General features: G+C 38.0%; 1 protein-coding gene across 24 annotated transcripts in view; it reads left to right on the forward strand.

Annotated features, from left to right (window-relative positions):
- Positions 1-23,067, forward strand: part of PPP4R1 (protein phosphatase 4 regulatory subunit 1) — a 64,417-nt gene that overhangs the window by 21,440 nt on the left and 19,910 nt on the right. For 20 of the 24 annotated variants that reach the window (XM_048077064.2, XM_048077066.2, XM_048077062.2 and 17 more), the window contains 8 exons: positions 2,039-2,145; positions 12,968-13,110; positions 14,748-14,894; positions 16,437-16,544; positions 17,300-17,365; positions 18,803-18,961; positions 19,900-20,030; positions 21,539-22,056. In XM_048077064.2, the coding sequence (XP_047933021.1) occupies positions 2,039-2,145; positions 12,968-13,110; positions 14,748-14,894; positions 16,437-16,544; positions 17,300-17,365; positions 18,803-18,961; positions 19,900-20,030; positions 21,539-22,056 (1,379 nt within the window). Of the gene's footprint in view, positions 1-421; positions 465-2,038; positions 2,146-12,967; positions 13,111-14,747; positions 14,895-16,436; positions 16,545-17,299; positions 17,366-18,802; positions 18,962-19,899; positions 20,031-21,538; positions 22,057-23,067 lie in introns of all 24 variants that reach the window. The other 4 variants (XM_048077073.2, XM_013179423.3, XM_013179424.3 and 1 more) reach the window with 1 other exon arrangement.

Here is a 23,067-nt window from a genome sequence, read left to right on the forward strand (position 1 = left end):
CAGGTGTAAGAAAGCTGTATCTGAAATAGAAGAGGTGCTCGAGGTGGTTAGTTCAACACGATTTATAGCTCTTCTGGGTCACCAGGGTAAAAGGTTATCGACAGGATACTTGATTGGAAGCATTTTATTCTAAAACTCAATTCTGTCTCCATGCCCAGCTGGGAACAATGTCTGGGGTGTGTGTTTTTGTTCAAATGTGCAAGGAACTGCTGACCACCATCTCTTACAGCTACATTTAGCATAAGTCCATTCTCCAGTCACTGTTGTTACGTCTACATCAGTAGGCTCAAAATCCCAACTCGGTGGGCCAGTTGTCATGTCTCTTTTGCTTTTCAAGGTTTTAGTTAATGTGTAGGGGAGAGAGGCATCCAGGCAGGCTGGTGCATGAAATACGCTTCATATGTTCCTCTTCTCTTTTCAGAGCTGTCCAGCCCTTTAAAAGAGCAAGTCAACTCTGCTTCTAGGTTAGTCTGTTTCCCTCCATTAGGATTTTGATAGCTGAACTGGCGACTGAAAATCAAGATCTTTGCCTAGAGACATTGCACTTCTACCACGTTGAAGAGTGAGGAAAAGGAAATTTGTTAAAGGCAAAGAGTGTTTTTTGAGTTTGTTTGGTTTAGAGGATTTTGTTCATCTGTATGTCAAAACAGTTTAATTTAAAAGAGTTTCGCAAGTGGCCAATGTCAAACATTTTAAATTACTGATTTTTCAGCTTGAGAAAACTTAAATATTTACTTGACTTTGGGAATTCATGAAAGCCTACTGTATTTCTCCGATGGCGTAGAACTGTGAAGTTCTCAGGCTTCCCCTGTGCGCTAGGAATCTAACCATCTGTTTGTTACCAGCTTGTGGCAACTGCTAGCATTCACCATTTGTTGTGAACACGACCACGTTTATTTATGTTTCTGTCCCTGTTTACAGCACTGCTGTTTGTCAACAGTCCTTATATCCAGGCTACACCCTAACAGTGGGTCTGTCAGTCAGTTCTGGAAATATCTGGCACTTGACCCCTGCTGCTTTAGCATTTTGATAAACTGCTCAGGGGCAGTGCAAGAGGTAGCAGCACGTTGGGCAGTGCTTCTTGGCCCATTCCACTGTTGGGATAATCCTGCTAGCTCTCTGAACTGGTGTTCTCCAGCCACGTTGCCCCAAAGGGGGGAAAATGGAGTCAAGATGGCCATATGTCATTGCAGGCTGCTATTGAGAAGAAGGGTTGCTTGCTACACTGTCAGCTGCATTGGTTAAAAACTTAGGGTTTAGAGCTCTGTAACTGATGAGTATGACTTTGTAACATAGGCTGCAACAGACCGGTAGGGGGAAAAAACATTTGACTGCATCTTGTCACTGAGAAGTTAACCCTTAGAAAAAAATCCTCATGAATTAATAGTAACTGAGGTGATTCTGACTCTTTTCATGTTTTCTTAATATTTCATTTGCGTCTTTGCTTAACATATGTCCCAGGTGCACATGAGCTTGCGTGTGTGTTCTTTTTATTAGCACAGTATGTGCCCACTGCTCTTTATATCATTTAAATGAAGTTTAGCCTTTAAATGTCATCACTGATATGGAAATCTTCAGCTTAAGTTTTCACACTTTTGTTATAAAAATAAGTTCATAATTATGACTGAAATTGTTCTGACAATGGTGGTGTTGTCTTGCTTTGTATGAATCAAGTGAGGGAATTCAGAGGTGAGGATGGAAGGCTGACGCTGTCTCCTAACTTCCCACACTCCTGTTTGCTCACTTGGCAGATGGTTACCATTTCTTAAATTTGTGGCTGGTTTCCCTTACTCTTGTAAGCTGAAGAGATATTTTTTAATGTTACATTTAAAGTAAACACTTCTTCAGGATTATGCTGAATATCAGAACTGATAATTCCCAAAGCAGGGCTAACTAAATTTACCGAGTTAAAAGTGAACTTATGCAAAATTTTATTGTTTGGTTTAAGAAACTTGTGTGATTACACAACATTTTGATTTGGCTTTGTTTCTGGGCACAAATAATTCTATATTTTTTTTATTTCTGTCTTGTAAACTAGGCAAATGGTGGCTCGAAGTTTGCTGGACACTTTGAAGGAAGTCAGTGATGATGAGAGAGATTGTATTGCTGTGTTGGAGAGAATCAGCAGATTAGCTGATGATTCAGGTAAGTAGCATTAAACATTTTACTGGGTTAATGAGGGAATATCAGAATTGCTCAAGTTGGACCAATGTTTTCTCTCTCTTTATCAATATTCAGACTAGGTTTCTATAGAATGCAATAATGCCATAAAATTCCATTTTCCTGAATCACCCCTCCCCTTCCACCAAGGCAACATTTTTCCTTACTATTTTCCTTGAAAAAATTAAGCCCTTTCAAGGTGTGTGACTACCACTTTCCATCAGTATAATTTAAAAGAATTTTTATGTACTTTGGCTACTCAACAGATCTATGTGGTTATTTTGGATTTGTAGATAAAGATGATTTTACTGCTTTGAAAAGGATCTTGCAAAGCATCTGTGCAAAACTCCCATTACTTTTGATAGAATTTGAATGCAGAAGTTGTTCTTTTGGTCCCTTTTGGGCAACCAGTGGTGAAGCTGAGAGGCAGCAGGAACTGGTAGGCAAGATGCAGATATAAGTAATGAGTAAGAAAGATCCATAGAGAGGTGCTTCTGCTCATTAATTTTTTGAGACTGCTGGGTGTTTGGAATAAAATGTAGGAGAATAATGAAAAACAAATGTGAGAGGAAGGAAGAGTTCCTTAAAGAGGGCTGGTAGGGGGAAAGGGTTAAGGGGAAAAATGGTGTGGACAGAGCTGCAATGAAATTCCAGGCTGAAGATTCTCTGGAAAAAATTAAAGGACTTGACTGGAACAGTGCTGATATGGTTGAAGCACCAGAAGAAAGAACTAAAAGGCTTTAGCAGCAAAGCATCAGAGAAATTCTTTTGTTGTTGGTGAATGCTATGGAGAATTAGAAAAACTTTGTTAAATTTACTTTGAGATGAAAATCTATTTCTTTTGTTTAAGGTGTGTTAGTTCTTCTCCCTTCCAGAATTGCATAGCGCAATACTTTCAAAGGGTAAAAAAGTACTCTGTAAGATCCTACTGTCTTCATTTGAAATGCACATTTTTATTTTTGTGAGCTAATGTCCTTGTTTAGCCAGGAAAAACAGCCCTTCGTAAGCATTACATAATTGTATTGACTACTTCTCCAACAATTCTTTAAGAGGAAGAAAAAGTCACTATTCATTTAAAATGAAATGTTTTTAATCATGAACAGTGGCATGCAACTGTTCTAGAGCACTTAGCACAGCTCTGCTTCTGAAATCTGTATCCAGTTTGTGTGGTGCTCTGAACAGCTTTGAGCATCAGGAACTTGCTGAAGTTTCATTTCAGCCTTGGCAATAAGACAGATGTATGGAGGAGAAAATGACTTCGTGCAGCAACTTTGTAGCCTTAGGCTTTTCCTTGGTGATCAACCAAGTGTGTCAAACTCAGGCTTGTTTAGGTAGAAATGTAATGATTGCCAAGAATTGAGCTCAAATCAATTTGTTTCCTTTAACAGGGGTGGAGTACATTTTTAGTCAGGGTTGATATTTTCCCAGCGTCAGTAGAAGCAGCATTTCAGGCTTTTCCTGCGTTGTAGAGGTTGTCTTAGTTCTGCCAAACTAGTAGCACTAGATTCTGCAGCTGCTCCACAAATTAAATTTCTGCAAACTTAGCTGTGGGTTTCATGCCTCGAGCAGTTGCAGTATTGGACTTAGTATATTTCTGTAACACGGGTAATTAGAATAACCTTACGTCTTTAACCATACCAAAATTCATTAGGAAACTAGATCTGCCTTGTATCTTTGTAATGTGTGTTCTTTCCTATTATGTAAACGGCAGTGTTGTGGGGTTGTTTTGTTTTGTTACGGTTGCTATTAATAGAATTGTTTTTCATTTTTCTCATATCTGACAATTTTTTTTCACAATTTTTTCCAACTTGCTTTGTAAAACATAAAATAACTGAATTTGGAAGAAGAAAATATAATATCTGTGCATTTTAACTTGCTTGGTTAGAGCCATATGTGTATATGGTTAGGGCCACCCTGGAGTCAAATTGTGTTTAAATGCATAAATAAAAAACTGCTGGGAAGTCAACCTAAACTGTGTACAGGTCTTCTCATTTCTGATAGCTGTTACTTATTAGCCTGTTTTCCAACTTTGGGGAGTGTTTTCTTGTCAAATCAAGTCAGCGAAAGCAAGACGCTTTTTGTTTTTTAACAGTAGTTGATATATTAAGGTTTGAATTGAAGAATGCAGCTGGGATATACAACATCCATGCTATCTTTGTACTGCTGGTGTTATCTAAAATACTGTAAAGATATCTAAGCAATCCTTTGCCCTATTAATACCTTGTAACTTCTGAAGTCCTGTTGCTGGGCTGATGTCTTTCAAACATATTCTTTGCTTCTCTGCCTGAAAAATAAATGTTTCTTTTTTTTTTTTTGAATGAGTTGGGACTACAATAGGACAGCTGTTTCTTTTTGTGTTTGAGAGCAAGAGAATTTCAAAACTAATTATTTTTATTGTTGTACTGTGGTAACTCTTTAAGAATCTAAATGACATCTTTGTTGTGCTAAACACTGCATTAATGTGAAATAAAAATCTTTACTACAAAGAGATCTGCATTCAAATATGTGATTGCAGGAGGGAAGGCACAAAAACCCGTGAGACAGTATGTGTCAGTGTGATACTGACATCATACTGACACATCTTGATATACCAATCCCTATACAAGCCCATCTTGATGTACCAATGGGCTAGCCATGATGTAAATTTTTGAGGCATCATGACAAAGGCAAATACCAGCTAAAACTGCTTACAAAAAACCACAGTGACAAAAAATTCTCAGATATCATTTGGTAGGAAGTCACTTGGACTCTTCAAGTGGTCTAGTTAGCATCACTGATTTATGAAAGTTTCTTTGTTTGGGTATGGAGGGAGAGAATTAAGTATTGCTTATTGAAAAGTAAGTGATGTTTCAACAGCTTTCTGTCAACAGTGAATTTGGTGGTTGCAGGTGGACAGTGAGTTGTGTGAAAAGTAGTTTGTGCAAGAGTCGTGTCTACTGTTGTGTAATTACATGTACAAATTGTATGAAGCGGGTCTCTTCCTGGCAGGGCATTTTGGATGTTTTCTAATGGAGGGGTTCCACGTTGTACTTGGCTTTGCAGCTTAGTGTTAGATCACTAATATCCGCTTGAGACAATACTGAAAATGAGGTGCTGCCAGCTTTGGTGTGCTGAGGGAACGCAGGAATTGCTGTGCCCTAGCATCATATCCTGCTGTAAGTGGCATCAAAGAATAGCAGTTTCACTGGAGGAAAAGCATCAGTGACAGTTTAGGAATAATCTGTTGCTTCCAACCCCCTTACTTGCCAAATAAACTTTTTCTTCCCTATGATCTTTGGTAGTGAGTTACCTAGCATAGTTACAGCTGTGCTAGGAAGGTGATACCTTATTTCTTTGCAATCTACTATTTAATCACTTTGTAATTTCTCTCTTTCTTTAGGGTTGCTAGGTATGGCTTCCCACTTAAATGTTCTTATGGTGTCTTTGATCCCATGGAAGCTTGCTGATTGGCAAATGTGATTTTATTCCCCAAGAAACCCTTGTTAGTGTTAGAAACAGCTGGGCCGTCTTCATTCCCAAGTGCAGACTCGTCACAGACTTACATGAGTTTGAACAAGGCCCTTATGTCTTTTTCACTTGTATGAATTTGTATTCATTTTTTTTTGTCCCAGCTTGTGAATGGTTTATATAATGTAGGGCTTCATTTCTGTGTGCACAAGTACCATTAACTTTCTTTGAAAGTTAGCCTCAGCCAGAATTGAAACATTTTTGGCATTTTGCATAGTGTGACTGCAATACTGTGCACCAGAAGCTTTACATCTTTTGTAAGGGTTCTTTTAGAGGGAGGGAGCGTGTGTCTCCATTTTTAAAATGTATGTGGTATTTTAGCATACTGGGAAATAGATATACACAGGTATCGTTCTAGAGAAATGCTGCGAAAAAAAGAAAGAGACTTGCTGGAGGAGTTGCACTTACTTGCTTGAATATAACCAGCTAGAAATTTTTTCTCCTGAATGAAAAAGTCTTTTTTTCTTTCTGCACAGAATCAGTTGTGAATGCAGTTTGCAGAGCACACTGATTTTTAGAAACAATTATTAGACTAATTGGTCATTAAGTTTGGAAGCTGTGTAATCAGCCTTAATGTGGATGGCCTCGCAACCTTAATTACTTAATAGCGTGCTTAACCTGTGTTAGCAACACTATTCAAATCAAATTGCAGTTGTTACAGTGAGAGGTGCCAACAGTGTCTGCCCAACGGCACATAGTACAGCATTGCATTTAACGACACCTTCATATTTATGAAATATCAGTGGGAGCAGGGAGTTCCCTTTCCCTGCTGTCAGCAGCTACCCTCATACCTCTTCCCCCAGCTCCTGCTACATGATTTTTTCCCTCTGCTGGTGCAATCCTTTTTCACCTCTCCATGCTTCTAATTGATGACTAGCGGTGACTTTCCCCTCACTCATTAGTTACTCTGTATTTACACTCCTGGTCTGTCAATCAGTAATGAAATTGATTTCTAGTTAGTAAAAGAAAATAACCTGACTAGTGAAGCAGCACGCAAATCAGACACATCAGTCTGTCTGATGGACCCTTAAGCTAAAAGGATGGGCTCTGGGCACACAGTATATTTTTCACTCGTCTAGGTTTTCTTTGGCCTTCAAGAAAGGTAGGAAAGGTGGAGGGATATATGAAATAGAAAATGAGAGAAAGCAAAAGGGGAAATGTAGTTAACACTAGAAGAAAAAAGAGGGGGAAGGAAAATTATGTTTGGGAAGGAAGGGGAGTAAAGTTCGAACTGGTAAAGTGTAGAATTTATTTAATTTAAAGTTTATTTTTGACCATGCAAATGACTCTTTCCATTACTATCTGAATGATGTTGATAGATTGTCATATCCAATATGGTGTGGACTTTATACTCAGGCTGAATACATAAGTGAGCATCTGTACAAGGGGGATGGATATGAAGGTGTTTTCCACATGGCTTGTTTCTCTCTAGTACGTGCAAATCAATGTTTTCATTTGGTCTTTCACAAAAAGATTTTTTTTAAGAATGAATGTGTAAATGTAAAGCTATGAATTTATATATTTCTTTCTTACTCACAACCCTCTATGAAAATAAATATTAATACTGAGGTGTACTTAAAACATTAATCAGAATTGTCAATTGAGGCAGCCTTAACATCACCAAATTTTTTTGTGTTGGTAACAACACAAAAACATCACAGTTCCTCACAGATGTAGGGGAAATTGGTCGTTTTGGGATAAATAACGAAAGCTTTGCAGAATTTCTTTTAAATACTGTATGTGTTGCAGAATAAGCTATTGTGAAATAAGTCTAATTGTGAGTTGGCTCTGGAATAATGATTTCATTTAAAAATAACTGTTCTGGAGCAATTAGTCTGCAGTAATCCCCTTTTCGTTTCCAGTATACAGCTAACCATGGTGCTTCACTTCCTCATAGCTGAAGAATACAGTAAGCATTACACACTTTTATAGGAAAACTAACTGTATGTGCAGGGGTAGTTAGATGAAAATGTTGGCACTTTGCTTACATGAGAGATGATGTCAAATTTTAGGGGAAATTGAAATGTCTTTCACAGGTAGGAAAGGAACAGTTAAGTACTTCTATCGTATTGGAGTCAGTTTGGGATGTTGATTTAAACGGTGATTGGTGAAATACCTAAAACCGAAGGCTGACGTGTACAGGTTAAAGTCTGCTCAGGTTCTTGAGATATTAGAGGGAATATATTACTGGTTTTGCGTGATCTGGAAATTGAGGGAGGTAGAACTGCATAAAAAAGTTGCCATAATAAAATGATGAAGTTATTCCACAAACAGAAGAAATGGAAGTCTATTTTCATTTCTTCTGTCATTCTTTTAGTCGAGATTGATTTCTAAAACTTGGTTCAGTAATTCTGTGTCTAGAGAATACAAGAGAGCTGACAGAACAAAATAAAGCATTAATGAACGAGAAAAACAAATTGAGTTTGCTCCTGAAATCTAATCTGGTGTTAATGTTTCTTTCCAATTTTTTGTTTGTTTTGACAAGTTGCAGGGTTTTTTTAGTAGCCTACTACTTTAAGGCACAGACGTGTACCTTCAGGAGATAGTATTTTTAAATGCTCTTCTTTTCAGATTTACTCTGCCAAATGGAAATAATACTGTTCCAAGTAAGTGGTATGGAGAACCTAATTGTACACAGTAAATTTCCAGAGTGCTTAAAATAGAAACTTTTAATCTTGACATGAAGTGAAATTCCTCCATCCAGATTTCGTTTGTATTTTGTGAAAATGTGGACCTGACTCTCTTGTGCAGTGTAAAAATAAATAAATAAATATAAATATAGATATATATGAAATATAGATGTGTTCCCCAGCTGGATAAGCTTATAACTTAAGAAGCGACATGTAATAATTCTATGTGATACTTCCACAGTCCATTTGCTCTGTTGGTGACCAAGGCATAAATTTGGTTATAAGCTACTGAAAAGTTTAAACTAAAATGGCAGACACTGTGTTGAAGCCTGCTGGCAGCCTTTTGGAGCTGCAACCCATCTAAGCTGAAGCCAAAGCTGAGGAATGAATTACACGAATGACAAAGTGCAGGATCTTTAGTAGAAGTCTTTGGCATTGAGTTATGTTTCCTAAAGACCCAAGCAACAACAACAAAAAAATTGCTCTGCTGTAACCTTGTCAGACTGCAAGATTAGACGCTATTCAGTACACACTGGAACATATGCTTCAGTGTTTGGAAGAATTGAGGTCTTATCTAAATTGGGAAGCTTACAGTTCAGGTTCTTGCTCAGCAGCAGTAACTCTCTGGAGCAGCACAGTGCCTTTTGGTAGTGAATTATGGTGTTGCTTTACAGAGCCAGTGACACACAGAGGGCTAGTTTGTTTGTTGGTTTTAATTGAGCTTACTCAGATCTCAGAGCCACATACGTAAAAGCTAGGAGATGCACAAACTAAGGTGCGTGTACTGTTCTAATTCATTCCTGGGCATGAATTTTTCACATCTTTAATTGTATCATTCCATCTGTCTGTGTGCCCCACGAAGCCAGAGCTTGCTGAGTAGCTTAGGGAGAAGGGGGCTCACTTTACACGAGCAGCTCTTCAATACTGTCATGCAGTATGGCCGCTCTCGTAAGTGATGCATAATAGATGAATCTTGTTTTTAAGGGGGAAAAAAAAAAAAAGGATATTCTGACTTTGGCACTCATTGCTGTTTCACAAGAGCACTTCATAAAGAAATTCATTAAGTCATTTCCACAGCAAACCCAGTCAGTTTAGGGAAAGGGAGCGTTGTCGTGACTCTATCAGTGGGCATGTAAACTGTAGAGGTATCAAAGTCAAAACAGCCTGCCCATTGTGAGTGCCTAGCGTCTGAAGCTTTGTGCGTGGCTCTGGATATGCTTAACGTGGAGCTCTTGTTGGGTTTGATTGCACCGCTCTCCATTCTCCAGCAGTGAAGCCAGAGTTTAAGGCTCCAATCGAACAAGGAGCGTGCAATTACTCTGTGAAGGGTTTGGCTTAAGCATTTCACACAGCTTGGTGCTGGACAAAGGAGCAAATCAAGCTCCTCAGAGGTATTTTGCTGCTTCTGCTCTATTTAGATAATAGTGTCACAGTAAGTAGTCCCTGTGCCCTCTTTTACTCTTTTCTTGCTTCTGTCATCAGAAAGTTCTGCTACTTGACAGAAATGTGTGATTGCACAGGGAAACCAATCCAAGTGCCAGTTCTTTCTGTTTAATCATCCTCGTGTGGTGGGGCAAGAGCTGTGTCAGCCAGATCAGTTCTTTGATAGGGCTTGTTGTCTGGCTGCACGAACGGTTGCATTGGCATAATGGAAGGGCCAGCTGCAAGTTTGGGGTTTGGGAGGGTGGGAACTGCCTGAAGCAAATTCAGGAACAGTTTAAGAAGCACTGCTGTCAAACATGAAGCCTCAGCTGAATTTCTCCTCCTCTTTCCCACTCCTCTCCCCAACCACCCCTACCCCCCGGTAAGTATCAGTCATCTTCCATTTGCTGCAGGGAACGAGGCAGGGGTCCTAAGAAGTGAGAAAGAGATGCTAGTGGATAAGCATTGTGACACAAGCCTGGTGTACCCTTAGATCATGTCCTGGACGTGTTTTGAAGTAGCAGGTTTATGGGAAAGGTGGGAGGAAGTCCCTCCAGCCCTGGCGTTGGGCCCTGCTTCCAATTTCTTGTCCAGCAAGTTCCAGTCTGCCTTCCCTTCACTTGCCAGTCTTACCTCATCTTTATTCACCTCTCAACCCTCCGTGCCTCCATTCCCAGCCTGGTGGTTCCTCACTGTGCTCTCGGTTTCCCTCTGTGGCTGTGCTTCAGCACCTTTTCCGGCCTCTGTCCCATCTGCCTCTGAATTGGATGCTTTCTTCTGTTGCTTTGCCGAGGTGCTACTCAGTGAGTTACCGAGTCTCAAAGTGCTCGGCCAGGAAGGACTTCTCCATTCCTAGCTGGTGTGCTCTCTGTTGTGTGCTGGACAAGTGCAAACGGAGAGTGTTTTCAAGGTCCTGAGCTCTGCCACTGTTGGGCAGGTTTTCACACAGATGGAAAAACACTTTCTGATGTAAAAAGACTCCCCTCTCTTGCATGTATTTCTGTGCCAGAAGTAAAGCTAGGCCTTATCTGATAAAAGGAACAGAATTCAACGTAGGAAGACATTAGATGGTCTTGCCAAGTTCAGTCTTCAAAACAGCTGATCTGCTTTTGGTTTTTCCTAAGAAAACCTCATCCAGTGAAGATTGGCAGCTTATGCTATCCTGTGTTCTAATGACTCTTTTGGCAAATTTTTGTAAGGAAGTGAAAGATGAGGTACTGTGTGTTAGGCAACTTTAAAACTAGGAGGTGCTGCAAGCTTCCAAAAGAAAACTGAACAGAAATTAGAAAAAAAAAATAGACTGAAGATGTTAACTTTTTATTTTCAAAGCTTTTTAGAAAAAAAAGAATCCTTTTAGCAAGAATTAGTATTTCCTTTCCGTATGTTAATGTGATATGTAGAATTTTTCTTTCAAAATTAATGATCTCATTATATATGAGACCTATATACAGGTGTTTATTTTGGTCAACTGTTATGTTTAATGTTACAAACATTGTGTTCAAACTGAAATCCAAGTCTTCTGGTATCTGTTCATTTTCATTATTTCAAGTTTACTAAAACTTGCGTGTAGTTTGAGTAGTTTTCTTCAAGATCTGGCTTATTCAGTACAAACTTATATGTGTATATGTGTGTATTGCTTATGGAGTCCAACCTACATGTGTTTCAGAACATCTGAAATTTAAATAAGAAGGCATTTGTCATGTATGTTCCTATTTTATTGTTTTAAGAAGAGAAACAAAGCAGACTGGGAGACTTTTTCTTTATTATCATGAACAGCAAACCTATTCAGTATTGATTTATCTGGGTTTTCATTTTGTATTTTGAACTTTGCCAGGAGGTCATAAACTTTACAGAGTTTTTCTGTATTTTTTTTCTATAGGAAAAATAATTTAAGTCTATAGTCAGAGAAATGGAGCAAACAGACATTTGATTACTTTGTGTGCTATGATTCTGTTCTCGTCCTCAGTGAAGAGACTACACAAAGCATGGTACTTGCTTTGTCTTTGTTTTGTTTTATTCAGTCTTAAGCTGTCAATTTTAACTAATGCTCAAGAAAGCTAAGAGCTGCATGCATTATCCATGTTAAATACAATTACAAGTCACATGTTCCTATTTAGCAAAAGGTTATAGTTTTAATGTTTCATGTTAATTCCAAGTATTCTAGGGAAGATGGTTTTGTCATGCCATTAAGTTTTACCTGGACAGTTGCTTTGTAAAAATGTAGTAAGGCATATGTATGCTGTGAACTGTATACATTTTATTATTTAAAATATAAATCAAGTTATTTCCACTTGAGAGTAATCGATGGGTTTTCAGTACGTGTTTTTGTAGGTAATCAGTTCTCTAACAGTAACCACAGATGTAAACAAACTCTGAAAGGAGAGAAATACTTAGTACTTAGGTCTGAAATGATTTTATTTTATTCATGTGGATAAGTGAACTATTAGGCATGTGATAATGACCTACTTCTTAAATTGAATATGTTCTTTTAATACTCAGTTGGAATTTAATCCATATTTAATTTTTCTTCTTGTTTCTCCTCTCATTCCCCAAATAGACGAGCCCATTCTGCAGGGATTAGGATTCATTCAAGCAGTACACCATTTTCTTAATTGAAAAAGTAAATTAAGTATTCTTGAACCAGTCACCAAGTTTGATGAAAAACTTATCTAAAAGGTTTAAGAAACAACTAGAAGGACGCAGGACCGTTTCTATGTGACAAGAATATCAGTAGACTTAAAATGCATAGAATGAAAAAAGCAACTGTGATTGTGGCTGGTTATCCTGCTTAGTGGAATCTTTCCCATATCAAAGGCTGCAGGCAGGAGCCACCCTCAGTTTGTTTCTTCCCATAGTGGTAGCAGCGTTGGGTTGACTTGCTGCATAGCAGTTTTCTTGGAAGTAGGTGATGCTCGTAGGGAATTTGGATGGATTCTGACACTCAGAATGTTTGATAACTTGCTCTCTTGTGTCTGTGTTGTTGATGGTGTTTAATTTTTCTTTTTGTAGTTGATAATATGGGCCAAGGCTAAATATTTTGTAGACATTTAGCAGTACAGAGTGTTATTTGTACCTGGTTGTGCAAAAAGATGGTGCTTATCAAAATGACACTCACTGTAAACATACTGAAATGAACACTTGAGAACGCAGTTTGTATATACAGAACTGTGAAAAGGCTTATTCTGGCAATATCTGGCAGTATGTTAACATTTATCATGCCTTTTTTGGTTTTATTTTGACCCTGACAGAGCCTACAGTGCGGGCAGAACTGATGGAACAGGTGCCTCATATTGCTATGTTTTGTCAAGAAAATAGACCTTCGATCCCATATGCTTTTTCCAAATACTTGCTACCTATTGTGGTACGGTACCTTGCAGACCAGAATAACCAGGTAAGTGTCTTGTAGAAACAGTTTATAAGCTAGTTAACTATTTCTGTTGTGAGTTTTTTCAACTTAATTTATTTAGGATCGTATAAATGGGTAATATTTTGAAGTGAAAAAGGTTTTGAATGACTTGAAGTACAGGACACTCTGAAATCATTAAAAATCTGAATATTTTTCACCTAATATGATCTGTTCTGATCTTGGGGCTTTTATATGGTATTATGTTCTTATGGACAAAATCAAACAGTCGTTTTTCTAAGCTAACATAATTAAATTATGGCAAAAAGGGACAATAGTTACAAAAAAAACTGACTCCTTGTTATAATTCAATTTTTAAAGCATTGTTACATACTTTCATATCCAGTTCTTTGTATAATGATCCAGTAATTGCTATTTTGTAAGCTGAATTTGCACGGAACTTTGTGTGGTTTTTATGTCTTCATGTAAGAATTATCTCATCTAAACTTTTCTGTAGGATTCTCCAAGTCATTTCAAATTAAATCCGAGGTGGAATGTTATCTCAAGTAATTTAGAACTCTTTTGAGTTTTAGTCATTTTTTTTAACCTTGGCCAGATTTTCCATAATTAAAAGTAGGAATCAAAACCAGACATTTTTCTTCACAGTGGTTGTGCTAATTCACAGATAATACAACAACCATTCTTCTGCTTGATATTCTCTTGCTCACAGATTCAGTAATTCTGTTCATCTTCATAACCTCTGTTGATAACTCCGTATTCCATTTTGCTGGTTTGCTCTGAAACAAAGATCTCGATGGTCTTCTCATAATTACTGCATTGCAGTATGTAGTCCAGCATTTTATATAATGTTTATATCTCTTCTGATACACATGACCTTGCATTTGCAAGTATTAAGTTCATGTACTATAAGCAAGCCCATCTTTTCAGTTCATCTGGATTGTTCCAGTTGACTCCAGCAATTTCTGAATCATCTCCAAGCTTTTATCGGTAACTTTGGATTTTTTTTCCAGAGGATAGCAAATGCATGATGTTACGTTTGTCAGTGCTAGGTATACATATACTGAAGAGCACTGAGGACTAATTCCCCTAGAAACAATTCTATTGGGTAATTATTACCTCCATGAAATTACTTCTTGAGTGTCAGTAGTTAACTACATATGAAGTCAATTAGTAGTGGTCATCCTATTTTTGTACTTTTTTGCTAGATGGAACTAAACAGAATTGTCTCTCGGAATTTAAAACACATTCAAAATAAATGCAGTTATTTATTGTCAGCCAAACTTGGTAATCTCAGAAAAAAGAGGATTTGTTTAATGAAACTCATGCCATAGAACGTTGTTACTCCCAATTAGCTATGCTGCTTCTCTTCCAGGGCTTTTTTTTTTTTTTTTGGCATGGCAGTCATGACTTTTGGGAAATACGTAGGCGGACACTTTTATAATAGCATTGCATTAGTATATAATAAGCAGGCATTCTTGGATCTGATGTTTTGTTTCAAACATGAAGTGTTTGCAAAAGCATTTTTGGAACACTTGTCCTCTCTCTCTGAGTCCCACAAAGAGTAGGTGTGTAGCAGTGGGTAGGTACAGCTCACACATTAAAAAAAAAAAAAAAAAAAAAGCCAAACCTCTTTAAACTCTTTGATTTTTGTCTTCTTCTGTTAGGTAAGAAAAACAAGCCAGGCAGCACTGTTAGTTCTGTTGGAACAAGAACTCATAGAGAGATATGATGTGGAGACCAAAGTATGCCCTGTTCTGATAGATCTGACAGCTCCAGACAGCAATGATGATGTGAAGACGGAAGCCGTGGCTGTAAGTAACAACAATATTGAACTATACAGTATAGCATTTGCCTGAATGGTTGGTGTTGCAGTGATGCTGCCATGTTTCCAAAGATGCACATTAATGTGGTAGGAGAGAGAAAAATTTATATTTCTATCCATAACTAATCCATAACTTTTCCATGCTGTCTTACACAAGTCAAGCTTAGAGTTAAACTCAATAGCTTGTATATGCCATGAAGGAAAACCCAATTGGACAGGCCAGGACAGGGGATTAATGTTATTGACTCCTAAAGCATCTGGTATTGATAGCTTCTTGTTTTTTGCAGGTTTGTTTTATGGAGGTTTAAATTGCATATGTGGAAAATTTCCATTAGTGGAAAATGTTTAATGCTTGAATTCTTTAGGTCTTTATATTTGTTCTCTTTATTGATTTTTTTTTTTTCGATTGGACAAAATAAAAAGCATCTGAGTTGAGTTCTTTTTTGTTTGTTTGTTTTCGCATTGGATACAACCGTGATAATTAAAAATTCCTGTGTGCCAAATTAAAATAGAAAGCAAATTAATAATTCATAAAGGAGAAAGGGCAGAGGCTGTGTGTGCAAATGCTTCTGTTTAATTTTTTCAGTTTGCGTTGATGGTTTTAGCTGGATAAATTTTTTGTTCTTATTTGTTAAGAGAAACCTCATTAATGTTTTACTGTCATAATGTGGCCGGACTACTAAACAGGCTGGGCATTTGACACCAAATTTACAGTACTTTCTTGAAGAAGCTTTCAAATCTGTAAGAGAATAGAATTCAAAGCAGAGATTGGTTTACCCATCTTCATTGTTTTGAAGATACTGAAACTTGAGAAAGGTTTCTGTACTAAACTAAGTCTTCTTTATTATTATAGAAAAGTTAGTTTATGATATGACTGATATGACTAGGAAAGCTAAAATTCTTTTAGACTACCTTCTCTTAAAAAAAAATGTAAAAATCAGAATGAAAGAACAGTTAGAAGGTAAAGCTGTCACTTTCTTTGGTATGATACAATTTTTCTCAGTAATTTTATGTTAAAGAATTACAGGTGACCAGTATCAACTATTGTAATTAATTTTTAAATCATACTGGAGATGTAGAAGTCACTTAACCATATTAATTGTCACTAGTTTTCTGTTAACTGTCAAAAAATTCCACAAGTACTGGAATAGTGAAAGTGTTGTAGTTTTTTTTTGTTGTTTTGTTTTTTTTTTTACTTTATAATTCAGTTTGGAAAAATACATGTAATTTCTGAGAGCTCATTTATACTAATTAGTTTTCATTCTGATTTAATTCATTGAAAGTCCAAAGCCTTCTACAACTGCGTTGCATTATAGCAGGGAGAAGGTTAAAGGGGGGGGGGGGGGGGGGGGAACTTTTTTATAGGAGTGGCCAAACCTTTTTGATTCAAGATCTAGATTTTTTTTCCAGTATTTTTCACAATTTTCAGTTTTCTGTATCAGAATAAAAAGTAAATGTAAAAAGGGTCTGCTTAACTGACACGGAATTGTCTTGTGCAGTCATTCCTAATTATTGTCTGTCTTGCCACTAGATAATGTGCAAAATGGCCTCCATGGTGGGAAAAGACATCACGGAAAGACTTGTTCTTCCTAGGTTTTGTGAGATGTGCTGTGACTGCAGAATGTTTCATGTTCGTAAGGTATGAATTATCAGCATCTAGTCTGGCTTATCTGTGAAAGGAGTGTCATCAGCTTGGAACTTGCATTTGTCTAAATGACGTTGTCCTGCTAGATTTCATTTGTGACATTTGTAAGCGAAAGTTATGGGGTTTCTTTGTAGCTTGCCTTTCCACAGATTGTGTATTTGACACTTGAGTTTTTTCCAGAGTACCTACGTTTATTATCAGAAACAAACAAAGAAGCTGTATGTCCTTATGATTGTGCAGGTAGCATTGTGTGCATGGTTGTTCACATGAAAATGGGAACCAGCTGTACCTGATAAAACATCAGCTACCTGAGCTCATAGCTTAGTACTTAGAATTAAAGATGCTCATTAAGATGAAGCAAACCAGTATTCTATCATGGAACTTAGGTGCTGAGGCTGTGTTTCGGTTTCACCCTGCCATTGTATAACTTCTTTTTCTTTATAATTGCTTGGGGTGTTTCATTTGACAGCACTTTGAACATATTTAATCTTCCTTCCCTTTCACTTAAGTTTTGGGGCGCTCCTTTAATGATTTTTAAAAGGCTGATTAAAGTTGAAGATTTTTTTTATTTTATTATTTTTATTTATTATCATTATTATTTTTAAACTGTAGAAATTGATGGAATGGGGAAGTGGCTGATTTTGAGTTAGCACCAAAAACTGCTTTTGTGGTTTTAAAAGCTGTTTAGACTTTTTATGCTGTATTAAAACAATTGTTTTAGTAGTTATTTCTTGCATTTTGTCTGCAAGGTATGTGCAGCCAACTTTGGAGATATCTGCAGTGTGGTTGGGCAGCAAGCCACTGAAGAAATGCTGGTAAGCCATCTCTTAAAGGTTTTTTCTTTTTAATACGAGTCCGTAGTGGAGTTAGACAAGGTATACAGAAGGACAACTAAAATTATTAGGAAAGTGCTATGTTTCCATGGTAAGGAGAGACTAAAATGCTGTGACTCTTAGTTTAACTGATAGGAGGTTTTGACTGAGGTTTGCAAAATCTTTGAAGACAGTTACCATGAATACAGACCTCTTACTTGCCAAATCACACAGTCTAGAGCTGAGGGATACTAGACCTAGGAGAAGGGTTTAAAACTGACCAAAGAAAATACTTCAGGTTGTGAAGGCAGAGAGTATCAGCAAATTCAAAAAGGCAAGAAGTAGGCAGGAATATGTCTGCTAATGTCCGTAATGCAATGAGAAATTGCAGGTACTGAGGAGTAAGAGGGGAGTAGACTGATAGGAGTGGGCAAGGCTTGTATGGTCTTTTAATGCTGCAGTTCGTTGATTCCTTCTGTTAAAGTCAGATTTCCTAACCCTTAGCAAAACCTCAGAGCCCTCCTGGGAAGGAGGGAAAGAGAACTAGAGGGAAAGAAAGGCAGAGAAAATAAAAGGATCTGGGCAATAACAAACAAAGGGAAGAAGACGGGCTTAAAATGGAAAAAGAGGGAGCCACTGTTTTTCTGGGTCAGTAAGCAGAGGATCCTTAACAATACATCTCATTCACTCGGCATGGCATGTCCAAAGAGCTGGGGGATCTTGCTTGCTGGGCTCAGGGACGTGACAGGGTTAGGGAGCAGAAATTAGCATGAAAGTCTCTGGGATCCTTCTTCAAGCTTTCTTCTCTTGGTGCTGTGGATGGTGAGCTTGTTGAGGGCTGGAGGAGGTTGATGAGTCAGTCCCGTGAATTAGTGGGTTTCTTCTATGGAGAACAGTGTAGATGCAGGCACGACACCTGCAAATGGCTGCAGAGCCTCTTGTTGATGTGACAAGTAAACCTAGTCTGATCCTCAGGAGGTTTCTTATGTTCTTACAGTATTTGCTGCATTGTTCCTTAGGTACTGTGTGATTCAAGCCATTTGATAATGGAGTATCTCTGCTCAGATTTACAACCTACATGCTTCTTAATTACAGACGTAAATTGATTTCTTTTACACAGATGCCGTCTTCTTAGTGATACATGTCAAGAATTTGGATTAAAACCTTGTAGAAGGTGCAATTGGAGTATTAAAAAAAAAAGTGGTTATTAGTATGTCAAAGCAATATCATGTTGCTAGATTGTTCTTAAAAATGTTGGGAATCTCTTTCCATAACAAAAAAAATGCTATTTTGCATGTTCTTCGTCATGTGAACTTAGTTAAACTAATGCATCTGTTGAGTATGAGGGCAGAGAACTTGATGAAGGAAGTGAATAGGAAAAAAAACCCACTTTGAAACAAGTGTCTGCTAAGACTTGCAAACTTATTCTGTCCTGAACAGTTGCCAAGGTTTTTCCAGCTCTGCTCTGATAACGTGTGGGGAGTTCGAAAAGCCTGTGCTGAATGCTTCATGGCCGTTTCTTGTGCAACATCACAGGAAGTCCGACGGACAAAGTTGTCAACCCTTTTTATTAATTTGATTAGTGATCCTTCACGATGGGTAAGAACTGCTTTTTATTTCTTGAGTAACTGTTACGGTTTAAAGTTTTTACTGTGGTATTCCGTATATAACTTTTCCCCGTAGGTATGGATAACACAAGTTTCACATGTCTTGAGCAAAACTCTTGTTGGAATGCTTAGTTTGTCAACAGGCGTAAAGATTTCCTCACATTTCCACTTCAGCATATAAGAAAAATTTTGCTACTAGGACAGCTTTTTTTTAGCCACAGAACTACCTGTGACTTTACATTGCTAAAAAACTAGATGCAGTTTGTTTATATCTCAGATCTCTATCGCCATCTCCTTTTTGTCCTCAAGGTCTACTCTTCAAACGTTAAAGTTGTTGAGCAGGCTACTTCTAAAGAGCCAAAAGTGATATTTTACAAGTTGTGTAAAAAATAAAAAAAAAAAGTCATGCAAGGTGTAGCCCAGCAGAATTAATCTAATAATAGAAATGGATATAGATAGGATCATTGGTGAGAGGGGAAGAATAAATAGTAGAAGAAAGGAGAGGAGCAAATGAAGGATATAATGAACTAGAAAGGGAAAAAATACTAAGCTTGTCATCAGTCAAATTCATGATAATGAAATGTATGTTTGCCACACCACAACTCTTTCCTTCCAGGTCGTTAAAATTGTCGGCTGAGCTTTCGAATTTACATTTCTGATATTTAAATAATTGTGATTTCTTTGGTTGTGGGGAATGGGCCTGTCAACATACAGTTAACCTGTGATTTAAATGTTTTTACGCTGTTTTTTCTTAACATTTTTCACCTATCAGTCTAGATATACAGCTGGCTTGCTTTTCCAGAAAAGAGCCTCTGCTGTTGCTTTCCTGCATAGACTTATGACCCTTCCTACTCCTAACAGTGGACTTTTATGTTTTGTAGGACAGCACTATTTATATAACTTTTTTTTTTCTTGGACCATTTCCACTAGGTCCGTCAAGCTGCTTTTCAGTCTCTGGGGCCTTTCATATCAACTTTTGCTAATCCATCCAGCAGTGGTCAGTATTTTAAAGAAGAAGATGGTAAAAACCCAGAGGATCATGGTTCTTCACAGGAAAACAGGTAAAGAATTTCCTAAATCTACAGATTATTCTTCCTCCTTATTTTTTTTCTATGTGATTTGCAATTTCATAAAGTTAATTTTCCTGTATAAATCTTGGAAAAATCTGGAACTTCTCATCTTACTGAACAGAATACCAGAATTTTCAGTTTTTTACTAAAAATACAGAGCTATTCATTAATTTAGGACGCCTCCAAATACCTTACAGTGTACTGTCTATGATGAAGTAACTGACCTGCTAGGTGAGGGGGGAATAGCGGATATCGTCTATGTAGACTTCAGTAAGATTTTTGATGTTGTCTTCCATAAGATCCTCACAGAGAAGCTGTTGTTGACTTATGGAGCTGGATGGGTGGGCAGTGAGTGAGGTGGATTTAAAACTGAAGGGCTAGGCCCAGGGACTGGTGATGAGTAGCATGAGGTTTAGTTGGAGGTGAGTAAAAAGCAGTGTACCTCGGGTGTACTGGGTCCAGTTCTGTTCAACATCTTCAGTAATGATCTGGATAACTGGGCAAGGAGCATCCTCAGTGAGTTTGCAGGTGACATAAAACTGGGAGGAGCAGCTGAGACACCAGAGGGTTGTGCTGCCATCCAGAGGGATCTTGAAAGGCTGGAGAAACGGGCTGGCAGGAACTTTGTGAAGTTCAGCAAGGGGAAGTGCAAAGTCTAGCACATGGAGAACAACCCCAGGCACCAGCACGTGCTGTAGCTGCCTGGCTGGAAGGCAGCTCTGGAAAGCAGAAAAGGTTCTGGGGGTTCTGGTGGACACCAAATTGAACATGAATCAGTGTGCCCTTATGGTAAAGAAGTCTAACGGTATCCTGGGCTGCATTTAGGAATACTGCTGGCAGGTTAAGGAAGGATCGTCTACTCATCAATGGTAAGGATGTATCTGAAGTGCTGTGCTTAGTTCTCACAAACCTAAAAGAGATTGAGCAACTGAAGAAAGTTCAGCAAAGGGCCAAGATGATGGTGGACTGGAGCATCTGTCCTATCAGGACAGGATAAACAGAGCTGGGACTGTTTAGCTTAGAGATGAGAAGGGTCAGGAGGGGATGTTATTAATGTATATAATACCTGAAGGGAGGGTCTAAAGATGGTGAAGCCAGACTCTTTTCTGTGGTGCCCAGTGCCAGGACAAGAGGCAACGGGCACAGACTGGAGCCCAGGTTCCCTCTGAACATCAGGAAGCACTTCTGTGCTGTGAGCATGACTGAGCACTGGGACAGGTTGTTGAGAGAGGCTGAGGAGTCTTCCTCCTTGGATATCTTCGAAATCTTTCTGAATGTGGTATAGGTGTCCCTGCTTGAGCAAGGCTCTTGGACCAACTGACCTCCTGAAGTCCCTTCTAATCTCAACCATTCTCATTCTTTGATTGTGTGACTTGTTTTGCTATGCTGTAAGTAAAACTAATTTGATAAATAACAAGCTGATAGTATTCTTATGAATTTTCAAAAAACGTTTGCAACAAGTTTTTTTTAAATAGTCTGTTTACATTGTCACTCAACAGTGAACAAATCAGAACCGTGGAAGATGTCACAGCAGAGGATGAGCACAACAGAACAGAGGATCTGCCTTCACGTGTTGATAATGATGGTTTTGCAAGAAAACTTGAAAATGCCACGGAAGATCAAAATGCAGTGTCAAATAACTCCCAGAGGGAAAGTGATTTCCAGACTGAGTCACCCTTTCATTGCACTTCATCTTCAGAACCTTGTGGGGAAATGGCTGACGAGAACGAGCGAAGTTCTCATCGCTGTACAGCAGGACTGCGGGAGGCTGGGCTAAGTTCACAGGAAACCTCTCTTTCAGAGCAGGAATTGTACAACTCCTTTCATTTCTGGAGGACTCCACTTCCTGAAATAGATATTGACTTTGAGCTTCAGCAGACTTCTGAGATAATACTCGATAGAGAAATTCAGGAACTCACAATGCCAGTGTCTCCAAACATTCCTATGGCAACAAGGAAAGAGCTGGAAGAAATGATAGAAAATTTGGAACCCCACATAGACGATCCAGATGTAAAAGGTATTGTAAAGAGGCCAAAGCGTTTTTAGTGTTCGGAGATGTGCAAGTGTTGTTTTAGCAGTTTGGGCTTGAACTTTGTCTTTAAAAGTCAGAAGAACTGCTTTCTCCTTGTCCTTGAAGAAATCATTTCTATTTTGATTTAAGTGGGAGAAGTGATGATGTACCAAAAGGGAACTTGCATTTGTGTAAAAATGTTTAAAGGTAGTATAATTCCTTCCATAAACTGAATACACATAGCAGTATAAAATTTTAACTGCCTGTTTTGACAGTATAATCAAATGGATGGTTCAGTGGTATAAGCTGTAGATTGCGATATGATTTTATAATTAGCACACATGCAAAACAAAGCAGATGAAGATTTTTTGAAATACCAAAATATGATAAATGTGGCTTTCATTTTATGAGTTACCTATTTTGTTTTTAATGAATTAGCCTTATCCATTTTTCTATAAGATCTTGATTATTGCAGTCTCATGTTGTCTGCTTAAGTGTGCCAAGTTGAAAATTGATCCAAGATGAGTTTTGAAGTGAACACACATCTTCCATTTTAAAAACTTAACTGGCTGGTACAGCATCACCTCAGAGATGCCTCCTGGGCTAAAACGATGTGGCTGTTTCACACGTACCTACTGGAGATATGTTTCCTTGGAACTCATATGCTGAATAAATCCTAAGGCACATCAAGTCTGAGGGTTACAGCTAGAAAATCCAGAGCTACCACTAAGGAAGAAAGCAAGTTATTCTGAAGCTGAAGAATCCCTAGAGGAAAGCATGCATCTATACAAGAAAAAGTAGGAAGGAAAAAGAGGGGGAAGTTTGGAGTGGGGAAAACCAGATGTTTTAGAACAAAGTGTTACTGCTTTGAACTTCTTTCTATTCTGTTAGTTGGGTGATATGCTAAGAATATTATTCAGATCCATTTTTGGTTACTTCTAGCTGATCTATTGTAAAATCAGCAGATTTTTTTTTAAATTTATTTTTAAAACTTTAAGAATGCTTTGGGCAGTTGGT

Source organism: Anser cygnoides, chromosome 2, assembly GCF_040182565.1.
Source record: "Anser cygnoides isolate HZ-2024a breed goose chromosome 2, Taihu_goose_T2T_genome, whole genome shotgun sequence".
In the NCBI taxonomy this organism is placed as follows: Eukaryota; Metazoa; Chordata; class Aves; order Anseriformes; family Anatidae; genus Anser; species Anser cygnoides.